Genomic DNA, 22,114 nt, shown 5'->3' with positions numbered 1-22,114 from the left:
ATTTTTGAATCCCACAACTGCCCTAAATACTCAAGGGGGGGGGGGGGAGACACAATTTCTGTCCGGTGGAATTTACATTCTAATGGGGGAGGTGAATGTCCATCAAAGAATCGAGCAGGTAAGGGCAGATTTGCAGCTCCGACGAGCGTGATGGTGTCACGAAACGCTGACAGGCAGGTCTGACCTACTCAGGGAAGTTGGGACAGCCTCTCTTCAGGACCTGGGGCGGAAGCAGAGATCTGAAGGGGGAGGATTTCGACCCAGAGGGTTGGTCTGTGAGTCCTTGATATGGGGGATTTTTTCCGGAGTGAGTAGCCGTCAATCACCGAGCCTGTTATAGGAAAAGGACAGAGGGACCGGGGGCCGGGCGGCTCGTTGGCCCGCGAGTGCGTCACGCCAGGATGCAGCCGGCAGCCGTCTCCCAGGTCCCGTCTGGGGATGACGTCGCCCGGGAGCAAGCCCAAAATAGCCGGCTCCGCCCCCATCTCCCGGCAGCCCCTGCAGCCGTCCCCCAACCCCCTCCCCGCTGGGTGACAGGCCCGGTCGGCCTCGTCTGGGTCTCTAGTAGTTTCCGTGCCGCTGACGCATGCTTGCGCGCACAGCTGGGCCGGGCGCGTCCTACGCAGCAGCCGCGAGCCGGGGCGGCCGGTGCCAGACGGTTCCGGCGGGGGGCAGGGGCGGGGCGCTGCAGGAGGCCAGGGACTCCCGACCGAGGAGGTGCGGGCGGGGGGCCCCGGTGAGGCTGGGAGGCCCTGGGCAGGGCTGCTGGAGTCTCGGGGCTGCGATAGGGCTCCCCGGGCACCGGCCTGCGGGGGCCAGATAAGGCTGCCGGAGGGAGCCTCGTCACCGGTCCCAACCAGAACCCAGTGGGCGCCGCTTCCTCCTGGGAGCGCCTCCCGCTCCCTCCGGGGGGTGGGGGTCTCCAGGCCCTGGGAGGGGACCCTGGATTCTTCCTGCCTGACTCCTCCTCCTCTCCTGCAGCCCCACGGAGGCCCATCTGACTACTGACGAGTTGCCATGGCATCCTACTACGACATCCTAGACGTGCCGCGAAGTGCGTCCGCTGATGACATCAAGAAGGCGTAAGTGCCTCCGTTGCGCATCAGAAAACCTCTCACCCCCAAACCCCTCCCCATCACCACCATGGGGTCCTTCAGAGACCTCGCGGAGGGACCTAGGTCCTTAGGATTGGGGGCTCCATCCATAGGAGGGAAGAAGACCCCTGGAAGAGTAGGAGAAGGTCCCTAGCGTGAAGAAGTTTTGCTGGGAGCTGCACTTTGGCTCCTTCTCCAGTGGATCACACCCCCCTTCCCCATCACTCCTGCCTCAAGCGTCAGCCCCTAGGTGTGGGCTTTCTCAGGATGTCCAGGCCCTGTGACCAGGAGGGTCCAGAGCCCTGTATGCCATGGCCACACAGATTTCCAACTTTTGCAGCCCGGGTGAGCTCCAGAGGGGTTAGGGATGGGGCTGTCTCCTGCCCTCGTTTTCTGCTGCTACAAGTCGTTTTAGCACTGGCCGCAGAGGGGAGAGAGAGGGACTCCATTAAAGCAGGGCAGCAGAGGCAGCCCTAGCAACTGGGACAGAAGGGAATCTGAATGGGGAAAGGAATGGGCAAGCAGGTCTTTCTGTTTCTTGGCGAGAGGTGCTTTCTCATGGCTTCCGACCTGCCCACTGGTCCCACTTCCTGCAGGTATCGGCGGAAGGCTCTTCAGTGGCACCCAGACAAGAACCCGGATAATAAAGAATTTGCTGAGAGAAAGTTCAAGGAGGTGGCGGAGGCCTATGAAGTGCTGTCAGACAGTAAGGGGGGGGCAGGGCAGGGCAGCACCTATTGCCCCCATTTCATGCCCCATCCTACTCCTTCGCAAAGACATGCTGCCACCTCCTGTCCCCTCCATGTGTGTTTCTAACCCGGCAGTTAAGTGCCCTCTCTGACAGGGGGCTCTGCAACTTTCTTTCTTTCTTTCTTTTTTTTGCTTCAGTTCAAGTGAGCACCTACTATGTGCAAAGCACCCTCTTACTGTTTCCCTAATCCCTGCGCTCAGTGTCTGCGCCCTGGGATCTGGTATGGTAGTTGCAGCATGGGTCTTGACAAGGGGATGGGAGCAGGCCCGGTAACCTACATGTGTGCCGAGCCTTCTTTGTGCCATGCATCAGTGGGTGTAATCCCCAAGGGTCTGACAGCCATCCTGCCAGGCAGAATTTATCATCCCCACTTTATAGGCAAGGAAACAGGCTGAGAGAGATGGGGTGGTTTGCTCAAGGTCACACAGAGCTGGAATACAAATCCAGGTCTGTTGTTGGTTTTGGTTTTTTTTTTTTTTTTTTTTAAGATTTTATTTATTTATTTTAGAGGGAAAGAGAGAGTGTGAGTGAGGGGGAGGAGCAGAGGGGGATGGGGGGGGAAAGAGTCTCAAGCAGACTGCACACTGGGCGTGGAGCCCTATGCTGGGCTCCTTCTCAGGACCCGGAGATCATGACCCGAGCCAAAGTCAAGACAGACCGAATCCAGGTCTGTCATTTATTTATTTATTCACTCATTCAAAAAATATTCCTTGAGTGTTGATGGTGCTGGGCCCTCGCTGAGTGCTGGGGAACAATGGAGGACAGACAGACACTGTCCTTGTCATCATGGGTTTATTGCGTCTTGCCCCAGAAGCCCAGCATTAACCAAGGAAATACACAACCAACAGTATTCTGCGGGGGAGCTGCTGGGTGTTGTTGATGGGGAATACGGGCACCCTTCTTGTTACAGTGGTCACAGAAGGCCTCTCTGCAGAGGCAACATGGAGGCTAGGCCCTGATGAATAGCATAGTAACAATTAGCTGCTACTCGCTGAACACTTTACTGGGTTATCAGGCACCATGCTAAGCAGTTTCCGTGGATTGTCTTATTTAACCCTGGCAATGACCCTGGGAGGTCAGTGCTGTGATTATGCCCATTCTACAGATGAGAGGGAGCCACACTTTGAAGAGCTGGCACTGCTGAAACCTATGGCCCATGTCCCCTGTGCATCCTGCTGCCCCCCACCCCAGCCTCCATCACTGGGTGATCCTCTGAGGGTCCTAGCCTAGAAGGGGAGGCCGTCATCCCAGAGGGAGAGAGAAATGATTGGGTCTCTTTTTCCAGAGCACAAGCGAGAGATCTACGACCGCTATGGCCGGGAGGGGCTGACTGGGGCTGGTAGGTGGAGCGGCAGAGGGCGGAGGGCGCCCAGGGAAGGAAGTGGGTCACAGAGGAGAGGGGGAGGGCAGGGTAGTGCTGTGGATACTTTCCTAAGGCTCCAGGCCGTGCCTTCGGTGGAGTCCCCTGGCTCAGGGCAAGAGGCACGCCCTGAGCCCCCTCTTCCTCCTGCCTTTACTCCAGGAACTGGCCCATCCCGCGCAGAACCTGGTGGTGGTGGGCCGGGCTTCACCTTCACCTTCCGCAGCCCCGAGGAGGTCTTCCGGGAGTTCTTTGGGAGTGGAGACCCTTTTGCGGAGCTCTTTGGTGAGTGGGCTTGGGAGGCCTCTGACCAGCTCTGACTCCCGCTCCAGGCCCTGCCCTCCATCAGTCGGGAGCCCCTGAGGGAGGAGGCCAAGAGGGCAGCAGAATTCCACAGACAGAAGATTTTGTGGGGGTGGGTCTAGGGACAGCGAGGACAGAACCTGACACAGGCCTGAAACCCACAGAGACTTGCTTTATGAAATGAGGGCAACAATGGTATATTGTTAGGCTTGCACAATAGCAGCCGTGAAAGCAGGACTCAGCGCACCCTGTGACCATCACAGTGACATCACACATGACAGATAGCATGTTCGCAGCGAAGACTTTGAGCCCTGTGAGGTGGACAGTTTTCTCCCCACTTACAGATGAGAGCCCAAAGGTTCTTGCAGGTAACTTGCTTAGAGTTACCCAGCCAACGGGAGAGTTGGGCCTCCCGAGACCGGGTGGGCCTCTTTTCATGCCATGCTTACCTGCCTGTGCCAAAGGAGCTAGCCAACACCCCCTTCCTCTTTCCCTTCCCTCCTTCATGGTCTACTGTGGATGGAATTTGCCAGGGATCTTTTTCATACCTAATATTAAAAAGAAATTTAATGTGTAAACAAGTCCACAATCAAAAAAGAAAAAAAAATCAGAAATGCTTAGCAGGCTCTATGTCAAGGCTGAAAGGCAGGGTTCACACATTTTGGGGGGAACAGCACTCTTCGCCCAATGATTTTTAATCGGCTTGCTTGTTGCAGATGACCTGGGCCCCTTCTCCGAGCTTCAGAGCCGGGGTTCCCGACACTCGGGCCCCTTCTTCACTTTCTCTTCCTCCTTCCCTGGGCACTCTGGTATGTGCTGGCCGTTAGTGTTGTTGCAAGCTCTGGGTCCTGGAACCCCCTCATCCTGACTCGTTCCTTTTCCAAGCCTCCTCTCCTGAGTGTCTGGAGACCTGTCTTCAGGCATCTCTGCGGGGAGACCCCCACGGTGGTTCCCGGCCCCCTCATGACTGCAGCATGCCAGTGCCATCTTCCCTCTGACCAGCTCTCTGCTTCCTCCCTTGTCTCCATGCCAGATTTCTCCTCCTCCTCTTTCTCCTTCAGTCCCGGGGCTGGTGCTTTTCGCTCTGTTTCTACGTCCACCACCTTTGTCCAAGGACGCCGCATCACGACACGCAGGTGAGGGCCCCTTTGGGATCATCCCGGGGGCAGGGGTGCGGGGGTGAGGGGTAGAGGGGGAGTGGCATACGACCAGGTCAGCTGCCTGTGGGCAGAATCTGTCCCGTTCGCCACGGCATCTCAGCGTGCAGACAGGCACCTGCGGGATTCGTGCGTGGCTCGCTGAGTGAACTGTGCCATCCCCCCCAGAATCATGGAGAACGGGCAGGAGCGGGTGGAAGTGGAAGAAGACGGACAGCTGAAGTCAATCACAATCAACGGTGAGGAGTGGCTCTGCCACCCAGTCCCTGGCAGGAAGCTCCAGCACCAGGCCCCAGGGCCCCCCCGCCCAACACTGTCCTCTCTCAATTCCTTTGGGGCAGGGGAGGAATGATGGCCACAGGCCCCACTGGCGGAATCAGAGAGGCCTGCTAAGGGGGCCGGGAACTGAGGAGTCCTGGATGCCAGGCGCCCACCGTCATCCTTAGTGGGTGCCTGGTGTTTGCAGAGCATGGATGGTTTGGAAAGCACTTGTGCACAGAACATGGGCTCCATGCAGAAGCAGGAAGGGGGAGGGCAGGGTTTTGATAGCCATCCTGTTCTCCACATGAGGAGAGTTGTTACCTCAGCAGGGTTAAATGGCCCAAAGGCCCAAGTAGCCCCAGGCCCAAGGTTTTGTCCCACTTAGGAAGAGGAGAAGCGAGGAGTGACCCTCAGGACGCAGGATTCCTGGGCTGGAAGCCTTCCCCCAGCGTCCCCACCGAGTGGGATGGTCAGAAAGGACCTGACCTTCCTGGAAGGATCACAGAACGACGCCCTTCCATGCCTGTCGCCTTTCAGAGCACTGCACGCCAAGTGTGCTTTCTGAGCTGTCTTCTTTAGTTGTGGGAGTAGTTTGACAGCATAGGTGCACTCACCACCTCCATTCTATAGACGAGGACAGGGAGGCTTAGGGAGGTTGAGGGACTTGCCGAAGGAGACGGCTCGTCCCTGCTGGAGCTGGGTACCTGCCCACACGCATGAGCGCCGTGCCAGCTGCCGGAATGCGTGCATGCCAGTTCCAGAGGAGGGGCTGTAAGTGGTCCAAGTGGCCCCTGCATGAGACAGCCTGGCAGGATTCCTCTGGCCTGGGTCGGAGGGCGTTATGGCAGCCATGACTCCTGCAGGTGTCCCGGATGACCTGGCGCTGGGTTTGGAGCTGAGCCGTCGCGAGCAGCAACAGGCTGTCGCCTCCAGGTCCGGGGGCACACGGGTCCGGCAGACTCCTGCTTCCCGCCCCTCTGACAGCGACCTCTCCGAGGATGACGAGGACCTACAGCTCGCCATGGCCTACAGCCTGTCCGAGATGGAGGCGGCTGGGAAGAAACCCGCAGGTGGGCGGGGGGCGCAGCGTCGACGGCAGGGGCGGCCCAAGGCCCAGGACCGAGATCCCGGCACGGGGGGGACCCCTGAGGCTGCAAGGGGGGATGCGGCCAAGTCTAGCCCATCCCCAGAGGAGAAGGCCTCTCGCTGCCTCATCCTCTGATCACCAGGCCCAGACCACCCTGATTCAGGGTGACGGGGCGTCCTGCTCACTGCTAGGAGCAGAGGGGCAGGGCCTGAGCTGTAGGAGCTCTTCTCCACCTCAGTGCCCCCCCCGTGGGTTTCCCTCCTATGTCCACTCGCACTCCAGTGTGGACTCGGGATTTGCTCTGCTCAGCCACAGCTGATAGGTCCCTGGCGAAGCCCAGGGTGGGGGGCCTCCGGGCAGCCTCCGGGCAGTGGGAGGGCCTCCCAGGAGCCAGGATGCACTTACTCCCACTAGATGGGGAGTTTCTGAGGGGCATTAGTGGTTTGGGCCAGGCCTTTTGTGCCCAGGTCTGTGGCCACCTGTGTTGCTGATGACGTCAAGGAAGGAGGACTTGGCCTGGGGTTCCCTGGGCCGGAGTCGGCAGCTACAGCAGGGAGTCTCCCGTGCTCCTTGTCCAGCTGCAGATATCCCACCCTGGTTTCTGTGCAGCGTTGAGCTCTGACGTCTCTGTTGCTTCCCTTCTGGTGCTGCTGCTCCTCCCTCGCTCTCTTCTCTCTGCACTTGCCCGCGGGCCGCATCGCTTGCTTTCACTGCCATCTGGCTAGGACTCCCTTCTTCCCTCCCCAAGAAAGCCTCAGTGTGACCAGGAAGATGCTGTGGCCGGTAGGGCCATAAGGTCTTCTGGGGAGGCTAGCTGGGTGGGGCGGGAGCCTCTCGTCCAGATTCGGAACCGGAGCCCACTCCTCCTCCCTTCCTCTTGCTGCCTCAGCCTGCCCCAGGCCTCGGGACTAGGCAGAGGTGAGGCCGGCTATCCCTGGAGAGGTGGGATAAGGCCAGGGTGCCCCAGGAGGGAGGCTTAGGAGGGCACCAGACCCCGTCCTACTTCACCATGCATCAGGGCTCAGGGAGAGGCCACAGGGCTAGCCCAGGTCTGCATGCTCAGCTTCGTCCTCCACGGCTTGCTGCTGACCCTGTCTCCTATCACCCCGCCCCCGCTCTCTCCTCAGATGTGTTCTGAGCTGGATGTCCGGGATCCAGAGCCGCTGCACAGTTCCAACAGGACAGCGCCTTCCCTGTGCGCTGGGAGGGGACCCACCATTCCTCTCCCTCACCCATGCTAAGCGCAGAGCTGGGCCTGGGTGGTGGGTGGGGGCCGGGTAGGAGGCATCCTTAGTCTTAGCCTGTGAACTCTTCCCTGGGTGTGTGGTGCTGTCTCTTGGGGACTACGAGTCCCAGAATGCAACACACCCTGCCTCATTTCTGATAGATCATGCTAGGGGAAGCCGTGAGTGGTTGTGGAGCTGTGCATATTGGGACATGTAGTTCCAGCCCAGGTCGGCTTGTCACTCGCTGTGAGAAGGGGAGATCTTGTCATCTGATTGGACTCTGGCGGGGGTGGCGAGAATGTGGATGAAGGGGTAGTGGACCCAGCTTCGGTTCCCCTGACGCGGCTTGCTAGCCCCGGGCTTAGAGTGTACAAATGAAAAAACCCTGCGGCATCTGAGAGAGGCTCTTTTCCTCTACACAGTTGGATCCGATGGGACGGCCGAGCAGGGCGTGGCCCCGGGAGGCGACTGACAGGCGTGGGCCGGCAGAGAGCTTGGAAGGGGAGGCTACCAGTGTGAGAGAGTGTGTGCGTGTGTGCGTGTGTGTGTGAGCGCGAGAACACGCACGTATTCGCGTGGCCGGGGTTGGTCTATGATGGGTCCTCCGGGCATGTTGCTGCTTGTATGGCTTCCTTGGCCTCTGACCCTGCTGCCCATTCTTCTTCTCCAACACCACAAATGTGCTGCCTCTCCTCCTCCCTGCCTGGGGAACCCCGTGGCCAGGGAGGGGAGTGGTGGAAACAGGGTGTTGCCAGCCCTGTGACACGGCATCCCAGAGACCTATCAATAAGCCAGCTGGGCTGAGCTCAGACCGAGAGAGAAACACTGGAAGTCAATAAATAAAAATGTTTCGAGAGCTCGGTGGTGTGCTGCATTCCCGTGTTATTTCTTTACGAGGTGGCCCCAAAGGGGACCCTACGGGACCAGTGGGTGACATAGCCCCCTTTATTGCCCAAACGCCCAGAGGTCACAAGGCTTCCCAGATGACAGCAGAAGTCCCCCGATTGACCAGGCTGCACTCCCCAAGTACACTGTTGAGTCCCGAGAAATTCATTCTTCTGGCCTCGCCTCTTGTGGCTCCACCACTGGCCTTCCCTAGGCAGGGACCCGCTGTCCACTAGCCTGCCCCACAGCAAGGACCAGGCTAAGTTATGACTCAACCACAAGTATGGGAACGACAGAAAGTAAGGAACACGTGGTGAAAACTTGTAAAAATTAAGGCCCACAGACTGAGCCCCTCCCCAGGTTCCCTCACCTCAAGGCCAGTGGCCAGTCTCAGAGGCCTGCCTCTCCCAGGGGGAGTCGTCCAAGTCCGCCCCACCCAGGGTCCAGGCCCCAAACTTGTCAGGACCCAGACGGGAAAAAGCCAGGGACCTCCTCCTCCCTTCTCTCCAGACACCTTCAGAGATGCCCTTCATGGGACAAACAACTTTCCACTGTCAAGCAGAGTGAGGTGGCTCCCTTGTGACTCTCTCTTCCATTCCAGGATAGCTGCCTAGCTTCATGTTCAACAGCCTGTATTGTACTTTTCTCAAAGCAAGGCACCAGCAAGGAAGTTCCTTGAAGAGGAACTTCAAGCCTCTATCTTGAAAGAAAGAATCTGCTGGAAGTTCGTAAAATGGCTGTTTTGCCCACTCTTAGTCTTTGAGATGTCAAACATTGGATCTGAGCCTCAGCAGAGCACAGGTGAGGTGTCGGGGGTCCTGTGGTCTGCTCCGAGGTCCATTTGCTCCCTGTGCCAGGCAGGTGGCAGTAACCCCCTGTTGTTTACATGAAGGGACAGCCTTGGCAAGGTTGTGTTCCTAATTCCCACATTGCTCCAGGCCCACGTCTCTTTTTGCCTAATTTCTGTGTCCACCACCTTTGTCCGAGGATGCCTCCTGACATGCACATGAGGAGGACATGGGACCCTACGAGGAGGAGGGTTGGGAGAGGGGGAGGAAGTGCCCCTGCCCCCAGGTGGATGGATGCCTATTGTGATGTCTCACAGGCCTGGTGTACAGGCTGCTACCGGAGTCTGGCTAGTTTTGCTTGTGGTGTGCCAGGTGCTTGGCCTGCATGAGATTCCTTATCCTGGGGCTGAAGGGCACAAAGAGATGGAGTCTGGAAGCAGAGACGACACAAAAGTGTAGGAGTCCGGGTTGCAGCTGCACACACGACACACTAACTTTATTCACATTGATACAAAAGTAGATTTTTCTAGAAATGTTCTCTTGTGCCAGAGGGCAAGAGTGGAGTGGCACGTGGCAGGAGGGCAGGGGAGGAGGCCCTAGGGAGGCAGGGAAGGCAGGGGCCAGAGCATGGGCCACAGAGGCAGGGCGGCAGGCAGCGGGGGATGGGCTAGCAAGGAGGGCGGGCCCTCCACGGGGCAGTCTGTACGGACATCCTGGGAGCTCTCAGAAGAACGGGAGCTGGGGAGCTGGGGAACTCGGGCAGGAGAAGGCTCTGGGTGGAGGACTTTCCTCTGCTCCTGGCTGGCTGCCAGCAACCCCCCACCCCCAAGCGCCTGCCTCCCATGGGACTTCCTGGGGGCTCTGACAGGTGAGAGGCTGGGTAGGTTTGCCCCTTCCCACATCCTCTGCTTTACAACTGGCCATGCCCAAGAGGAACCCAGGCGGTGGGGTTGGGGGAAAGGAGGGGGTACACAGAGAGATGCTCACACAGGCAAAGAGGGAGCAGAGGCTGGTCTGCCCACTGAGGGGCCCCAGGGGTCTCACTGGGGCAGGGCCTTGAGGATGGCGTTCACCTCCTCTGCCACAGCTGTCAGCGCAAATTCAAACTGGTCCTGGCGAAGGGCAGGAGAGAGAATGTCATGGAGAGGACTGACCTCTGCTCTTGCCCTGTGACGGGAGGAGGGGGCTGTGGGGAGGGGGGGCTTTTGGGCAGGGGAGCCAGGGAGGTCACTTGGGCGAGGGGGAGTCCTCCTGGGGCAGGTGGGGGCAGGTGGGGGAGGCAGGCTGTTGCCAGTCTCCCTGGGCGAGGCTGGCAGCTCAGGTCAGTGCGGGGAGGAACAGTCACCTTCGAGCGGACAAGGCCAGGCCGTTGGTCACGGACGTGCTCCAGGGTGGCAGCGATGTCGATCTCCTTTACTCCTGGAGATTGGAGAGGGCACAGGGTTTGCCCAGAGGACAGGACCCAGAAAGCCTGGAGCGCCCTGGGCTGGGAGGCTTGGAGGACTGGGCAGAGCCTGGGGGTGTGATAACTGGTCCCTCCAGGAGCTCCCAGGAGCCTGGGTGCTGGGATGGCTCATCGGGGGCAGGGCTGCGGGCGCTGTGGGGAAGGTCCTCACCTTTTGCCATGCGGTTCAGTACCATGTCAATAAGGATGTAAGTGCCAGTCCTTCCTGCACCATCGCTGAAACAGGAGAGGATGACAGGCTCCGCTCAGGACCCAGCAGAAAGGGGGAGGGGTAGAGGAGACAGGGAGGCTCCTTGGGGTGGGGACACTGGTGGGGCCAGTAGGCATGGTTGAGGAGGCATCAGTCAGAGCCCCGGGGGCCCCTGGGAATTGGGCCTTGAGTGGGGGGCCTGTGAGCCATGGGGTGTCACTTGGGTAGTGGGCCAGCCTAAAAGGAGAGCCCTGGCTCAGTCTTAAGGTGAAATCAGCTGGGGCAGAGGCGGGATAAGAATGGTCCTTTCCAGCCTCTGGGCAGGCTTTTGTTCAGCAATCTTTTGGTGTAAATGGTCAGAGGGTAAATATCCTCAACTTTGTGTGCGACATACAGAGAGTCTCTGTCACATGTTCTTTTTTACTTTTCTTCAACCATTTAAAAATGTGAACACCATTCATAGCTCATGGGCCATTAAAAAAAAACAAAAACAAAAACAGATGGCATGTTGAACTTGGCCCATGGGCTGTTGTTGGCCAGCATCCAGGGGTCAGGCAGGCAGCATGCATGGGAGATGTGCCCAGGGAGGAGGACCAGAGAGAGGGGTGGCAATCAGGAATGCCCCACCTCAGGACCCTCTGGCCTGGGCTGTCCTGGCCCCTGTGACCCCACCCCCACCCCTGCCCCCAGCCCATCCGCACGCACCTGCAGTGCACAATGATGGGGCAGGAGCGGCCCCGGTAGCACTTGTTCACTTTCCTGCAACAAGAAGTGGGTGTGAGGGGGGGCACCAGCACACACCTGGGGGCTGCTTTTTCTTCTTGTTCTCCCCATGTGCCCAGGGCAGAGGAGGGAAGAGAGCTGGAGAAATGAGTCAGGGCAGGAGGCAAAGAACCAGGATGATGTGGGTGGCCCTGGGCTTGCCTTGTCACTTAATGAGCTTGATGCCCAAGTGACGCACCTGGGAACAACAGACTTGGCCTCTTTGAGCCTCAGTTTTCTTGTCTGTAAAATGAGGGTATAATAATAGTAACCCTCTTCTTAGGGTTCTCACCATGATTGCATGAGATAATCCATGTAAAGAATTAAGTGTGAGGTTTGACATACCTTAGGTGCTCAATAAATGGTAGTACTACTAATGATACTACGTAATATTAATAGCCACCTCTGCTAAAAGTCCAGGGAGAATAGGCTTTCTGGTGACTTCAAGGGTGTTAATCTCATCACATTCCTGCTCTGTCCCTCTGCCCTCCTTTACAACTGCCCAGGCTGTTCCCCTCCCCACTCAGGCTCCTGGTGGTCCTCACTAGCAATGAGGTCGGGTAGCCCTAGGCACAAAATTTCTTTCACAAAGGGAAGACAATCTTCTGCTCTGAATGTTATACAGCTGTCTGTCTCCCTGAATCAGCCTCATCCCAGCACAGGTGTTCTGTGGTTGGGTCATATTTAGACTTGGGGTCCACTTGGATCTCAGACTCTTTTCTGTTACACTGACAGTTGCCCTCTCAGCAGGGAGCAGAGGATTTCTCCCTTCCTCAGTGGCCTAGTCTAACCTGCTCTTATCCCTTATGACTTTCCTCCTTTGAGAATTACTTGCAGAATCCTGATACCCCCCAGAGGGCCAGGACCAGGGAGGACCACCTGAAGAGTTATTAGATTGTTTCAGGGGAAGCTTGGAATTTAAGGATCTACCATTGAGACTCCCCCAGACTTGCAAGGGCCAGGTGACTCTGAATGATTTTACCGGTATCCACATGGTTTTCTAGCAAGTTGGCTCATGTGTTAGAGAGCTGGGGTTGAACAGAAGTATCTGCAGTAGCTCCCAATCATCTAATAATAATGACAGTGAATCATATCTAGAATTCATTGAGCCTTTCCTATGCGCCAGGCACTTAAACAAGATTTTACAGACTTTATCCCACTGACTCTTGTAACAACCCCTGAAGTAGGGGTCATCATCCCCATTTCACAGGTAAGAAAAACAGAAATCAAGCAACTTGTTCAGAGTCACTTTTTAGCACTTAAAAAAAAATGAGTTTGCCTTTCCTCTATGTAGCCCTCCAACAAACCATATTTATTAAGCAGCAGTTAATTTGTTCTGGGTGTCTGCTGCCAACTGTGTTTATACCATTCTGGCCTAAAGCAAAGAAATGTAATCTTTTAGCTTACCTGTGCAGTCTTAAAAATGGTCCATGCACTAATTCTATATGGATTTTTTAAACGTGGAAAGCAAGAAATAACTCTATGACCCCTGGCATTGTTTTTGAGGACCCTGGGGCTCAGGCTCCAGGGAGCCCAGTGAGAAACCATCATCCAGAGGCTCAGACACTATCCCCAGCTGGGGTGCCTGGCTGGCTCAGCAGAAAAAGCATGCGATCTTAGGGTCCTCAGTTCGAGCCCCAGGTTGGGTGTAGAGATCACTTAAATAAACTTGAAAAAAGGAAAGAAAGAAAGAGAAAAGAAAAGAAAGAAAAGAAACTATCCCCAGCTTCTCCCCTCAGCTCTGCTCCTCTGCTCTCTGTCCAGCACCTGGAGACCTCGGGCCAGCCTGGCAAGAGGCAGAGAAGCAGGAGGAGGCTGCAGTGTGGGCGAGGGGGAGGACTGGGGATGCCGGAGGACTGGCCTGGTGGGTGTTTTGTTGTCAGAACAGGGAAAGGCCCCTAGTTAGCTTCCTGCCCAGCCGCCACCTGCTCTACTGAGTCCCTAGTAATCCTGAGATCCTCCCAACTGTCTTGGATAGTGTTTGTCTCCTCAGAGTCCCCCCACCCACCAGCTCTCCCAGCAGACTTCGGGGGGGGGGGGGCCCAGGGCCCACAAGTCCTGATTAGATTGTCCTGTCCATGCAGCGGCCACGCCTTCCAATGATCACTTTTGTGACTATGCAACTGGAGAGAGAACACTAGCTGCAGATCACAAAAATGACACTGGCAGCCGTGAGAGGGAGAGAGAGACAGAGGAGAGGGTTAGGACAGAAGGACAGAGTGGGGAGACAGACAGAGGGAGGGAAAGACAGAGAGAAGGCAGGGAGGTGGAGAAGGCGGGAAGAGAGGGGACAGAACAGCGGAGAGATGCAGGACCCAGACATGGAAAGAAAACAGACTCAGAGACAATGGGAGAGACAAAGAGCTGAGCGGGGAGGCAGGGGAAGGGGAGAGAGAGGGAAAGGAAGGAAAGAAGGCCGGGGGAGAAATAACAGAGGCAAAGAAACAGCGAGGGAGAAAGGACAAATGGGCAGGAGGGAGTGAGATGAGAGGACAGCAGACACACGGAATATGCTGGAGATCGCAAGAGCGGCCCTGGCGGCGACGAACAGGAGAGACGGGAGCCGGGACCCAGGAGAGGGAGAGCAGGCGAGAAGAAGGGAGCTTGAACTCAGGTGAGCCCTTCTTGGGGGCGGGGGTAATGGAGGAGCCAGAAACGGGGAGGCAGGGAGAGAAAAGGGGCGAGGGGGACTCAGCAGGCAGAACAGCGGAGCGAGAGCAGCGCGGGAGCGGGGAGCGCAGGGGTGGAGGGATGCGCGCAGCCAGCCAGAGCATCCGTCCGGGCTTGCGGGGTCTGGAAGGGGGCGGCTGGAGGTCAGAGGCGGAGGCTCCAGGTCAGCCTGGAGCGCCCGCCTCACAAGACCGGGGCCCCCAGGAAGAGTGGTGGGATGGGGGGACGCCCAGCTCCCGGGCCCCCGCTCGCGCGCTGCTCTCTCCCCGCGCTCCCTCCCTCACCTGCGGAAGTCCAGCAGCGGCCGGGTGGACGCCGGAGTGCCCTCTGCCGGCCAGCTGAGGAAGTGGAACTGCGTGAGCGTGCGCGTCTCCTGGGTCTGCACGTTCTTCAGGTAGAAGCTGCGCACCAGGAAGTCCTCGCACCAGATGTGCTCGGACACCAGGTTCACCTGCCGAGGAGCCAGCCGGGTCTGAGGACGGCAGCGCCTCTCCAGATCTTCCCAGCCTCCGGGGCCGGCTCAAACTCTCCATCCTCCTGGAAGCTTACCCAACCGCCCGCTGCTACTGCCCCAGCTCTCCCCAGGATCCCCAGTTGTCTGCGTCACTTATTGGCTGCTCAGGATAACGAGTGGCTTTTCCACCCGGACACAGCCTCTGTGGGCGTCTTGAGGCCAGAGTTCCTCTTTCCTCTTCCTTACTGAGCCTAACACAGTGTCTGTGCTACACACACCATCAACCTGGATGAGATTCTATATTTTTATTCATTGTTTTTCTTTAACCATGAGCAACATCAATTTTAAAAAGCAGCTTTAAAAAAAAGACTGCTGGGTGCTCATCGGATGATGAAAAACTACTATTCGCTATTCGGTGCTCCCTTGGTGAGGAGAAGCTTGTTGTCTCTTAGTGTCTCCTGCTTTACAGGGGGTCACCTTCCATGGAGCAGGAATCTGTTCCTCTTTCCTCGGCTCTGCCTCTTCCCAGTACCCCCTCCCCCAATACCTACCTTCTCTCCTAATGAAAAAGTTTGTTTCTATTCTATTTGTGACTGGTGGTTCTTTCTTTCCTGGCTTTGGAAACTCAGCGCTAAGTGAGGCTCGATTAACGTAGGTCTTAATGTTGGTCTTCGGTTTTACTTCTCTTCCCCATCTCATACACTCTTGGCTCCCGGCTTCTTACCTCGGTTTTGGTTGTTTTATAGTTTTATTTCTGTACCTTTCATGATAGGTCCCTACAGATGCTTCCTGGCCCTGGCTGGACACACACATGTAAACATATAGTACATGTACATGTGTGTGCATGTGTGCATATATGCATATACAATTCATACATGTATGAATGGTTCACCATCCACTCTCTCCATTCCCTTGTCCCCCTGCCATGGGGTTTTGCTGACCTCATATACGTGGTAGAGGGAGGACCCCTCATCTGGCCAGTAGCGGTCACACTGCTTGACACCATCCTCCACCAGCGGGGTCAGCATGACAATGACGGTGCAGCCACTCTCCCACACCATCTAGGGACAGAGATTCCACTCTAACCTTTCCAGCTCCCCTCAAGGACCACTGGTCCCTGGAGAAGCCCTCCTTCCAAGAACTCACCTGCCAGAAGTCTGCGATGGTATGGGACAGCGGGCCCTGGGTGGCTATGTAGGCTGGCATCCGAGGGTCGTGCTCAATCTGGGGCAGGGGAGACACGTCATGAGCCAGAATGGGAAATGCTGCTATGGAGAGGCTTGGTCAAAGGGAGTGGGTCAGGATCTGGGAGAGCTTGAAAAATCCCCATTTCCATGCTGGGATATCAGGCCCCATAATTCCAGGACATCAGATGGCATGGACAGTGACCATGAGGAAATGGAGTTTCCAGGCAGGATAAAAATGGGGCGGAGGAGGGGGCTGGAGCTAGAGCCACTTACAATGGGGCTGGCATTGATGTAATCACTCCGAGAAGGACTGCTCTCCACCTTCAGCTTGATGCGCGCGTGATCATCTGCACAGACCCCACATCCCATCTCAGGTGCCCCTCCAGTTACTGGGGTCCTGGTACCCCTGCCACTTGGCCGGAGCCCAGAGCCTGGCCCTTCCCCCAAGCCCTCCAGAGCTCCCTGCAGAGAGAGGGCTGGGCCAGGCTGACCAGCAGGACTCACTCACAGGGCAGAAAGTCAGGGTGGCGGTTCTTTTTGACGTTCCCCTCCCCCTGGGCCGCGGCACAGGTGTTGGGCTCCGCCTGGTAGGCGCACAGGGCCTGCCACTCCTTGGCCAGGCGGTCCCGGTTCCGCAGGTGGTCCTCCATGTACGCCTGCAGGGATACCGCAGCCTGCCTTGGCCCACACCCCCCGGCCAGCCTCTTCCAGCATCCCGGCCCTTCACCCACCCTGGGCCCCGGGCCCCGGGCCCGTCCTGACCAGAATCATGTGTCCCGTGGAGATGTCCATGTTGGCCTGGGCGGGCTCCTCGCACCAGGACGGTGTGCTGCTGTGGGAGCTGGGGCTGGCCTGGGCCGCGTCACTAAACTGGGAGGACACGCTGCTCACCCGAGAAGGCTCCGGGGGACCCTCTGCCCGGCTGAACAGGGACTTTGTGGCCATGTGCTGGCGGCACAAGTCCTGCAGAAGAAAGATCAGGCAGGGCCCCAGAGCCCCCCAAACCCTTTCAGCAGCATTCCAGGCTCCTCCCTGACTGATTCTGTATGAAACCCCTCGGGGAGAGAGGCGGAGGCTCTGCTGCCAGGGCCCTCATTCTTTTTCAGGCTGTTCTGTTTGTGGGGTGCCTCTGACAAGCTCAGAGATGGGAATGGGATCCCAGAAGTGTGGCCCCAGGAAGAACTTTAGGGAGCATCTGCTCCCAATTCCCACCCATTCAAGATGTCCCCACAACACCGCAGCTTGGGTTTCTGTAGCCCCAGCTGGGCTACTCCCAAGGATGGGTGCCTAACCTCCATCCAACACCCCACCCTCACCCTGTGTGAGACCCAGACTCCCAATCCCCTCTACTCCCTCTCATCCACAAGCTTTTGGGCCACACACCTGGTACTCGAAGGTGGTGTCACCATGGGCCCCCTCGGGCCCCAGGGCTGCCAGGCGCTCCTTGTCCCGCTGCCGTGCATGCTGTCGCACACACAAGGCCACTGCCAGAGCCACCAGCAGCCCGGCCACGCCCGCCAGGGCCACCACAGTGAGCAGCACGGAGCGCATGGGAGATGTGCTGCGGGCTGGTCGGGGAAGGACAGCAGCTGCCTCCTCCCTCTGTGGGAGCAAGACTAGAATCAAGGAGGGCAGTGGCAGGAGGTATTTAGGAGCTGTTCCTCAACCCCTGCCCCCCACCCCGAGGCCGCAATCCCTGCTAGGGTACTTCCAAGGGCAAAGCTGATAGGGCAAGGGCATGGTGGCTCAGGCAGAAGCGCTCATTTAGACCCAAGACCTTCCTTCTCAAGCCCCATCGGACAACTGAACCACACAGCACTGCCTGAAACTTAGTGGATGACCCCACCAGGAGTTTTTGCAAAAATGAATGTAGAGAAGTTTGGAGAGTCCCAAGGAATGGCATAGTAGAAAGTAAGGCAATAGGGTTGCAGAATAGAAATATATATTGAGTTTAATGTCCTTACTGCATTGGGTTTTCCCTTGGAATTTAGAAACTTTGTTCCAGAAGGCTATGGACACCTCAGGTGGTGTTTCCAAGCTGGAGGCCTTCCTATGGAAGGGTCGTGCCCTTGAGGAGGAGGGGGGGGGAGGAGGAAGGGCAAGGAGAGGGAGGAGGAAGCCGAAGGGGCGGAGGAGCAGCAGCCACTGGGGCCATCTGCTGGCCAGAAAAAGAACTGCAAGGAGAGGGCTGCTTTGGTAAAGCTGGTGGGCCCACCAAGTAGGAGAGGTTTCAGCTCTGGTTTTCCTAACAAGTTTGCTCCCATCTCTTGTGGGCAATGGTAGCCCTCTGGGGTTTCAGCTGATTCTTCATTTAGCTCATACCTGTCCCACTCCTGTCTGCAAGATCTGGAGCCCTGTCTGTGCTTCCAGTTCCGACTTCACCAGCCCTGCAGGGAAGATGTGGGTCAGACTCTCTCCAGCTCCGGGTGGTCTCCATAGGGCCCATGTGTGTTGGGAATATTTCAAGGGGGGCATCAGCCACAGGCCTGGGTATGTCCTACTAACGCTGGGGCTGGGACCGGGCAGTATTTACCAGCTTGATGGGTCACATCGGCCAAAGACAGGTTCTGTTCATTGTGTCGGATGCGGAAGGTGAGGGCCGGTCCCACCACACTGCCAAACAGGAGCTACATTACTGCCTCACCCATCACAGACCCCAGACTGTAACAGAGAGGCCAGCTTTGGCCTTCTCCCCATGAGAGGATGAAGCCGAGGCCAAACAGAGATGCCTTACAGGAATATTGGAGAGGAATGCTGGATGAGGCCAGCATCCTGTGTGTGTGTGTGTGTGTGTGTGTGTGTGTGAGACCATGGGCCCCCTCGGGCCCCATGGCTTCCAGGCGCTCCTCGTCCTGCTGCCGCACACACAAGGTGTGTGTATTGTGGGGGGCAACTTCAATGCAGCTGGGACCCCACCGTGGCCACTTACTCGAGACTTTGTCTTCCCTTCCTTCCCCAAGCCCCTCCAGCCACCTCTCCCCTCAAGGCACCTTCTAGATCCTTTCTGCCCCAGCTAGATACCAGCCCCACCTGATATTGATGAAGCTGCCCGAGGACACGTGCACATGTTCAGCGAGGATCTCCAGCAGCTTCACTCCTGCAGCCAGACTCAGGGGCCTGAAGGTGGGGAGAAGGGAGAGGAAGGCAAGTAGGGATCCTCTTGGCCACTTTCTTGAAACAAGCTACCTCCAGGGGTGCAGAGAAGCCCACCCCCTGTCCACTTCACATCTGGATTTCTGCTCTCTGCTTCTTGCCAGGCAGGCCTGCCCCTATAACATACCCTCCTCAGGGGATGGGGGGGGGGCTGGAAGGCTTCCCCAGGCTGAAACCCTTACTTCTGGTCAGTGACAATGTAGCCATACTCCTCTGCTGATGGCTGAGCTGACGGCTGCCTCGCTGCTGGGGGCTGGCTCTGGCCCAGGGGACTTTTCTTCTCCAGCAGGACAGGTGTGGCAAGTTGGGTAGCAGCTTTGGGGGACTCGGAGGATCCAGAGCTCAGCACCTGCTGGGCTTTATTAGAAGTGGGGCTGGCAGTGGGGTATTCAGGCAGGGAGGGCGTAGGGGGTGGAGGCTCCACTGTGTTTTCACCCTGCACCTGCTCCTCTGTTGTCTGTTTAGAAGAGAGGATAGAGATATGGTCTCTGGATAGTATAGGGGGTTGGGGGATGGGAATCTGAGGTCCCTAAAGAGGACCTTGGGACTTGTTTCTTTCTAATCCCCAGGGCCCAAGGCAGCACTGGGCACATAGAGGTTACCCAGAAAAGTGAGTCAGCTGGATGGATGAATGAATGAATGCATAAAGGATTAAATGAGTGCAACATGGTCAGTAATGATCCACAGGATGGAGCTGGAGTAGGGAGACCCTCTGGAGTGAGGAGAGGTGGTGTTAGGAGAGATGAAGGCAGGCAATGATTTTTAGACTTCTGTTTAGCCACAAAAATCTCAGAAGTCACACGTGTGGAAAAGATAGAGCTCTTCGGGCTACAGGGAGGGTCAGGAGCCTGCGTGCAACTCCCCTCTTCACCTAAGGATCCTCAGAACAGGATCTGAAATGACTGTAGTGGAAAAAAAGCAGCAAATTGAGAATTCCAGCTTCTAGACCCAGCTCTGCCATCAGCTTGAGGTGAGAGCTTAAGGGAAGGACATGTGATCTCTGGGCCAATGAGGAGGGTTGGAAGATACAGATCTGGGTCCCAAGGCTGAGGTTTAGATTCTGACAAGGGGGGTTTGCTGCTAGGGGCACTGAGGGTCAGGGAGGTGCCCAAACTCACTTTCTTGATATCGGCTCCAACATTCACAACCCCTCCTGTAGAGACAGGAAAAACAAGACTCTGGGCAAAGGGCCAAGGTGAAGGTCCCCCCAACACAGGTAGGAGAAAGAGCCAGCAGCCCTGAGCCTGTTGCACTTGCTGTGGCCTCTTTGCCCTCAGTCAGTGACCCAGTCCTGTCTTTGGTGTCATCCTAAGCATGGTCTTATGCCTGTTTGCTTCTACCTTATGATTGTTTCCTCAGCTCTTTCTGGAGCTATTGGCCACACTTGTCAAAATTATTCGTTGTTCAGTCCTCCCCCCCCCCCCCATCAATTACTGGCTTCACTTGGCATTGGCCACTTCCTTCGAGGCTGTTATCAACCACTCACCTTCCCTGGTGCCTCCTAATCGCTGCTCATACCCCCTGCTGGCTTCTTCTTCCATTACTCCCATCCTCGAGTTCTTTCCCACTCTAACTCAGCTCACCACCCCAGTCCCTTGCTTCCTGCCCTTGGCAGGCAATGACCCTGTGCTCATGTCTCAAAGGAACTCTCTTCTCTGCCCCTGACCTTGCCCTGTAGGCTGCTCCATGTGGTCTTGAAACATAGGGCAAGAGGCCATCATGGAGCTGGTGGTTGCAAGTCTCTGTGCTTGGACACTTACCCAGGTTTCGTCCTGCGCCCTTGGGCAGCAGCTGCAACAGGGTTGAGAGGGTGGAGAGCTGCTCAGGGGTCAGCTGACGCAGCTCCACCCCATAGCCCGCCAGCACAGCTGCCAGTCTCTGGAGAGTCACGTCTGCTGGGAGCCAGACACAGAGCTTATGGCGAGATGGTGGCAGTGAGGTGGCGGTGGCAAGATGAACTCGTAGGAGGCATTTGGTGGGGGGAGGGTACTAGCACACTTAAGAGTTTCTTCTCAAACCCTAGGAGACTGATACCCTCCACCTTCCAGCCCTCATCCACACTTGAGGGGAAAGGCCTTCTTAGGGCCAAGACCACACTTCAGGCCCACCATGAACATCTGGACTTTCCAGCTGAAGAAGAGTTATGCCATCTCCATGCCCCACAGTATCCCCACTGCCTACCTAGTGCCCGGCATAGATCAGGTTGTCAGGAGGGATATTAGTTACATATATAATGACTTTAAGGACAAATGAACAAATGTGTGGGTCGTTGGGAAGGAGCCCCCGAATGCAGCCCCCACAGGAAGGGAACAGATGCCAAGAAGTCTGTTACCTGGCTGCTCTGCTGGAGAAGAAGGCTTCTCCCTGCGACCTTCTAGCCCTTCCTCCTCGTAGCCCTCTGAGGAGTCCTTGGCCTGGCTGCTGCCCCCTTGCTCTGGCAGCCTTGGTGCCCTGGCCCTACTGGGCACTGGCAGCTCCTGGGCCAGGTAGAGAAGCCCTGAGTCCTGGAAGAGTTGACCAGGCGAAGGCCCTGGAGGGTCCCCATAGGAGTGGTCAGAGTGAGCCCCAAAGAGGTCCTTGGAGGCAGTTCTGCTGAAGAGGGTAGACGGTTCGGCCTTGGGCAGGGGGCCGACACTGACCATCCCTGGTGAGCCCTCTGAGCCCCGGGAGCCATCGCGGGAGCCAAACTGTGGGGGAATCAGAGATCCAGGTAAAAATCACATATCAGGGCTTGGGGACAGGTTTTGGGGTGAGGCCAGTGTTTAAGGCTCACCTGATGGAACAGGTAGGGCTGCAGCAGGGCGGGTTCATAACTCAGAGCAGGGTGCGGGGCCTGCGGGGGCAGTAGCAGGTGCTCCAAAAGAGGGGGCAGCAGCTCAGCCTGTAGAGGGGAGAGTGGAGAGCCCACCCCAGCTCCACCCCCACCCCCTGGAGGTTGAGGAAGTCGGTGCTGGGCTGCAGGGGTAGAGCCAGTAGGGCTGCCCTGCAAGAGCAGCTCCCCGGCAGGACCAGGTCTCCTGGGCACCAAGCCAGATCTGGAGAAGAAAGCAAAGTGTATGTGTGTGTGTTGGTTGTGTGGAGCAAGGGCATACAGAGCCTACAGGAGGCAGAGAGGATGGGACCAGACAGGCTCAGCAGTTGAGAGTAAACTTTAGAGTAAACGTGACCTCTTACAAAATGAGCTAGCCTCAGGGGAAGAGAGAGTAGCATGGGGAAGGGCCAGAGGGCCAAGCCTGGGCACAGGTCATTGCCTCCCCGGGAAGCATGCGCAGGTCCCTGAAACACAGCGGGGGAGGTTAGGGTTGTGTGAGACGAGGAATG

At 57.2% G+C, this 22,114-nt stretch overlaps 2 protein-coding genes and 1 long non-coding RNA gene across 6 annotated transcripts in view; 2 read left to right on the top strand and 1 right to left on the bottom strand.

The window, feature by feature from the left end:
- The first annotated feature begins 507 nt into the window (after positions 1-507).
- Positions 508-8,095, top strand: DNAJB2 (DnaJ heat shock protein family (Hsp40) member B2). Its single transcript, XM_082691540.1, is given in 13 exon segments — positions 508-717; positions 982-1,082; positions 1,691-1,800; positions 3,131-3,184; positions 3,368-3,490; positions 4,225-4,317; positions 4,542-4,644; positions 4,834-4,904; positions 5,790-5,996; positions 6,903-6,907; positions 6,909-6,931; positions 7,141-7,205; positions 7,208-8,095. Coding segments are annotated over 12 exon segments (966 nt in total). The 5' UTR covers positions 508-717; positions 982-1,017; the 3' UTR covers positions 7,255-8,095.
- A 1,275-nt stretch (positions 8,096-9,370) lies between these two features.
- The window catches only part of PTPRN (protein tyrosine phosphatase receptor type N), a 56,535-nt gene continuing 43,791 nt past the window's right edge, over positions 9,371-22,114 (bottom strand). For 3 of the 4 annotated variants that reach the window (XM_082690095.1, XM_082690097.1, XM_082690094.1), the window contains 19 exons: positions 21,567-21,828; positions 21,126-21,480; positions 20,554-20,688; positions 19,912-19,946; positions 18,976-19,250; positions 18,671-18,757; positions 18,174-18,253; positions 17,963-18,027; positions 17,024-17,242; positions 16,403-16,603; positions 16,149-16,296; positions 15,914-15,987; positions 15,600-15,677; positions 15,395-15,514; positions 14,284-14,450; positions 11,273-11,326; positions 10,529-10,593; positions 10,258-10,331; positions 9,371-10,024 (listed from right to left, as the gene is read on the bottom strand). In XM_082690095.1, the coding sequence (XP_082546221.1) occupies positions 9,953-10,024; positions 10,258-10,331; positions 10,529-10,593; positions 11,273-11,326; positions 14,284-14,450; positions 15,395-15,514; positions 15,600-15,677; positions 15,914-15,987; positions 16,149-16,296; positions 16,403-16,603; positions 17,024-17,242; positions 17,963-18,027; positions 18,174-18,253; positions 18,671-18,757; positions 18,976-19,250; positions 19,912-19,946; positions 20,554-20,688; positions 21,126-21,480; positions 21,567-21,828 (2,566 nt within the window). In that variant the 3' untranslated portion in view covers positions 9,371-9,952. The remainder of the gene's footprint in view (positions 10,025-10,257; positions 10,332-10,528; positions 10,594-11,272; positions 11,327-14,283; positions 14,451-15,394; positions 15,515-15,599; positions 15,678-15,913; positions 15,988-16,148; positions 16,297-16,402; positions 16,604-17,023; positions 17,243-17,962; positions 18,028-18,173; positions 18,254-18,670; positions 18,758-18,975; positions 19,251-19,911; positions 19,947-20,553; positions 20,689-21,125; positions 21,481-21,566; positions 21,829-22,114) is intronic. The other variant, XM_082690096.1, reaches the window with a different exon arrangement.
- On the top strand, positions 11,335-14,452 carry LOC309844005. Its single transcript, XR_014300446.1, has 2 exons — positions 11,335-13,943; positions 14,394-14,452. It is a non-coding gene; the product is annotated as an uncharacterized lncRNA (long non-coding RNA).

Source organism: Mustela nivalis, assembly GCF_964662115.1.
Source record: "Mustela nivalis genome assembly, chromosome: 11".
Classification (NCBI taxonomy): domain Eukaryota; kingdom Metazoa; phylum Chordata; class Mammalia; order Carnivora; family Mustelidae; genus Mustela; species Mustela nivalis.
Note: the sequence above shows the minus strand (reverse complement) of the source record. Positions and strands in the feature narration are given on the sequence as shown.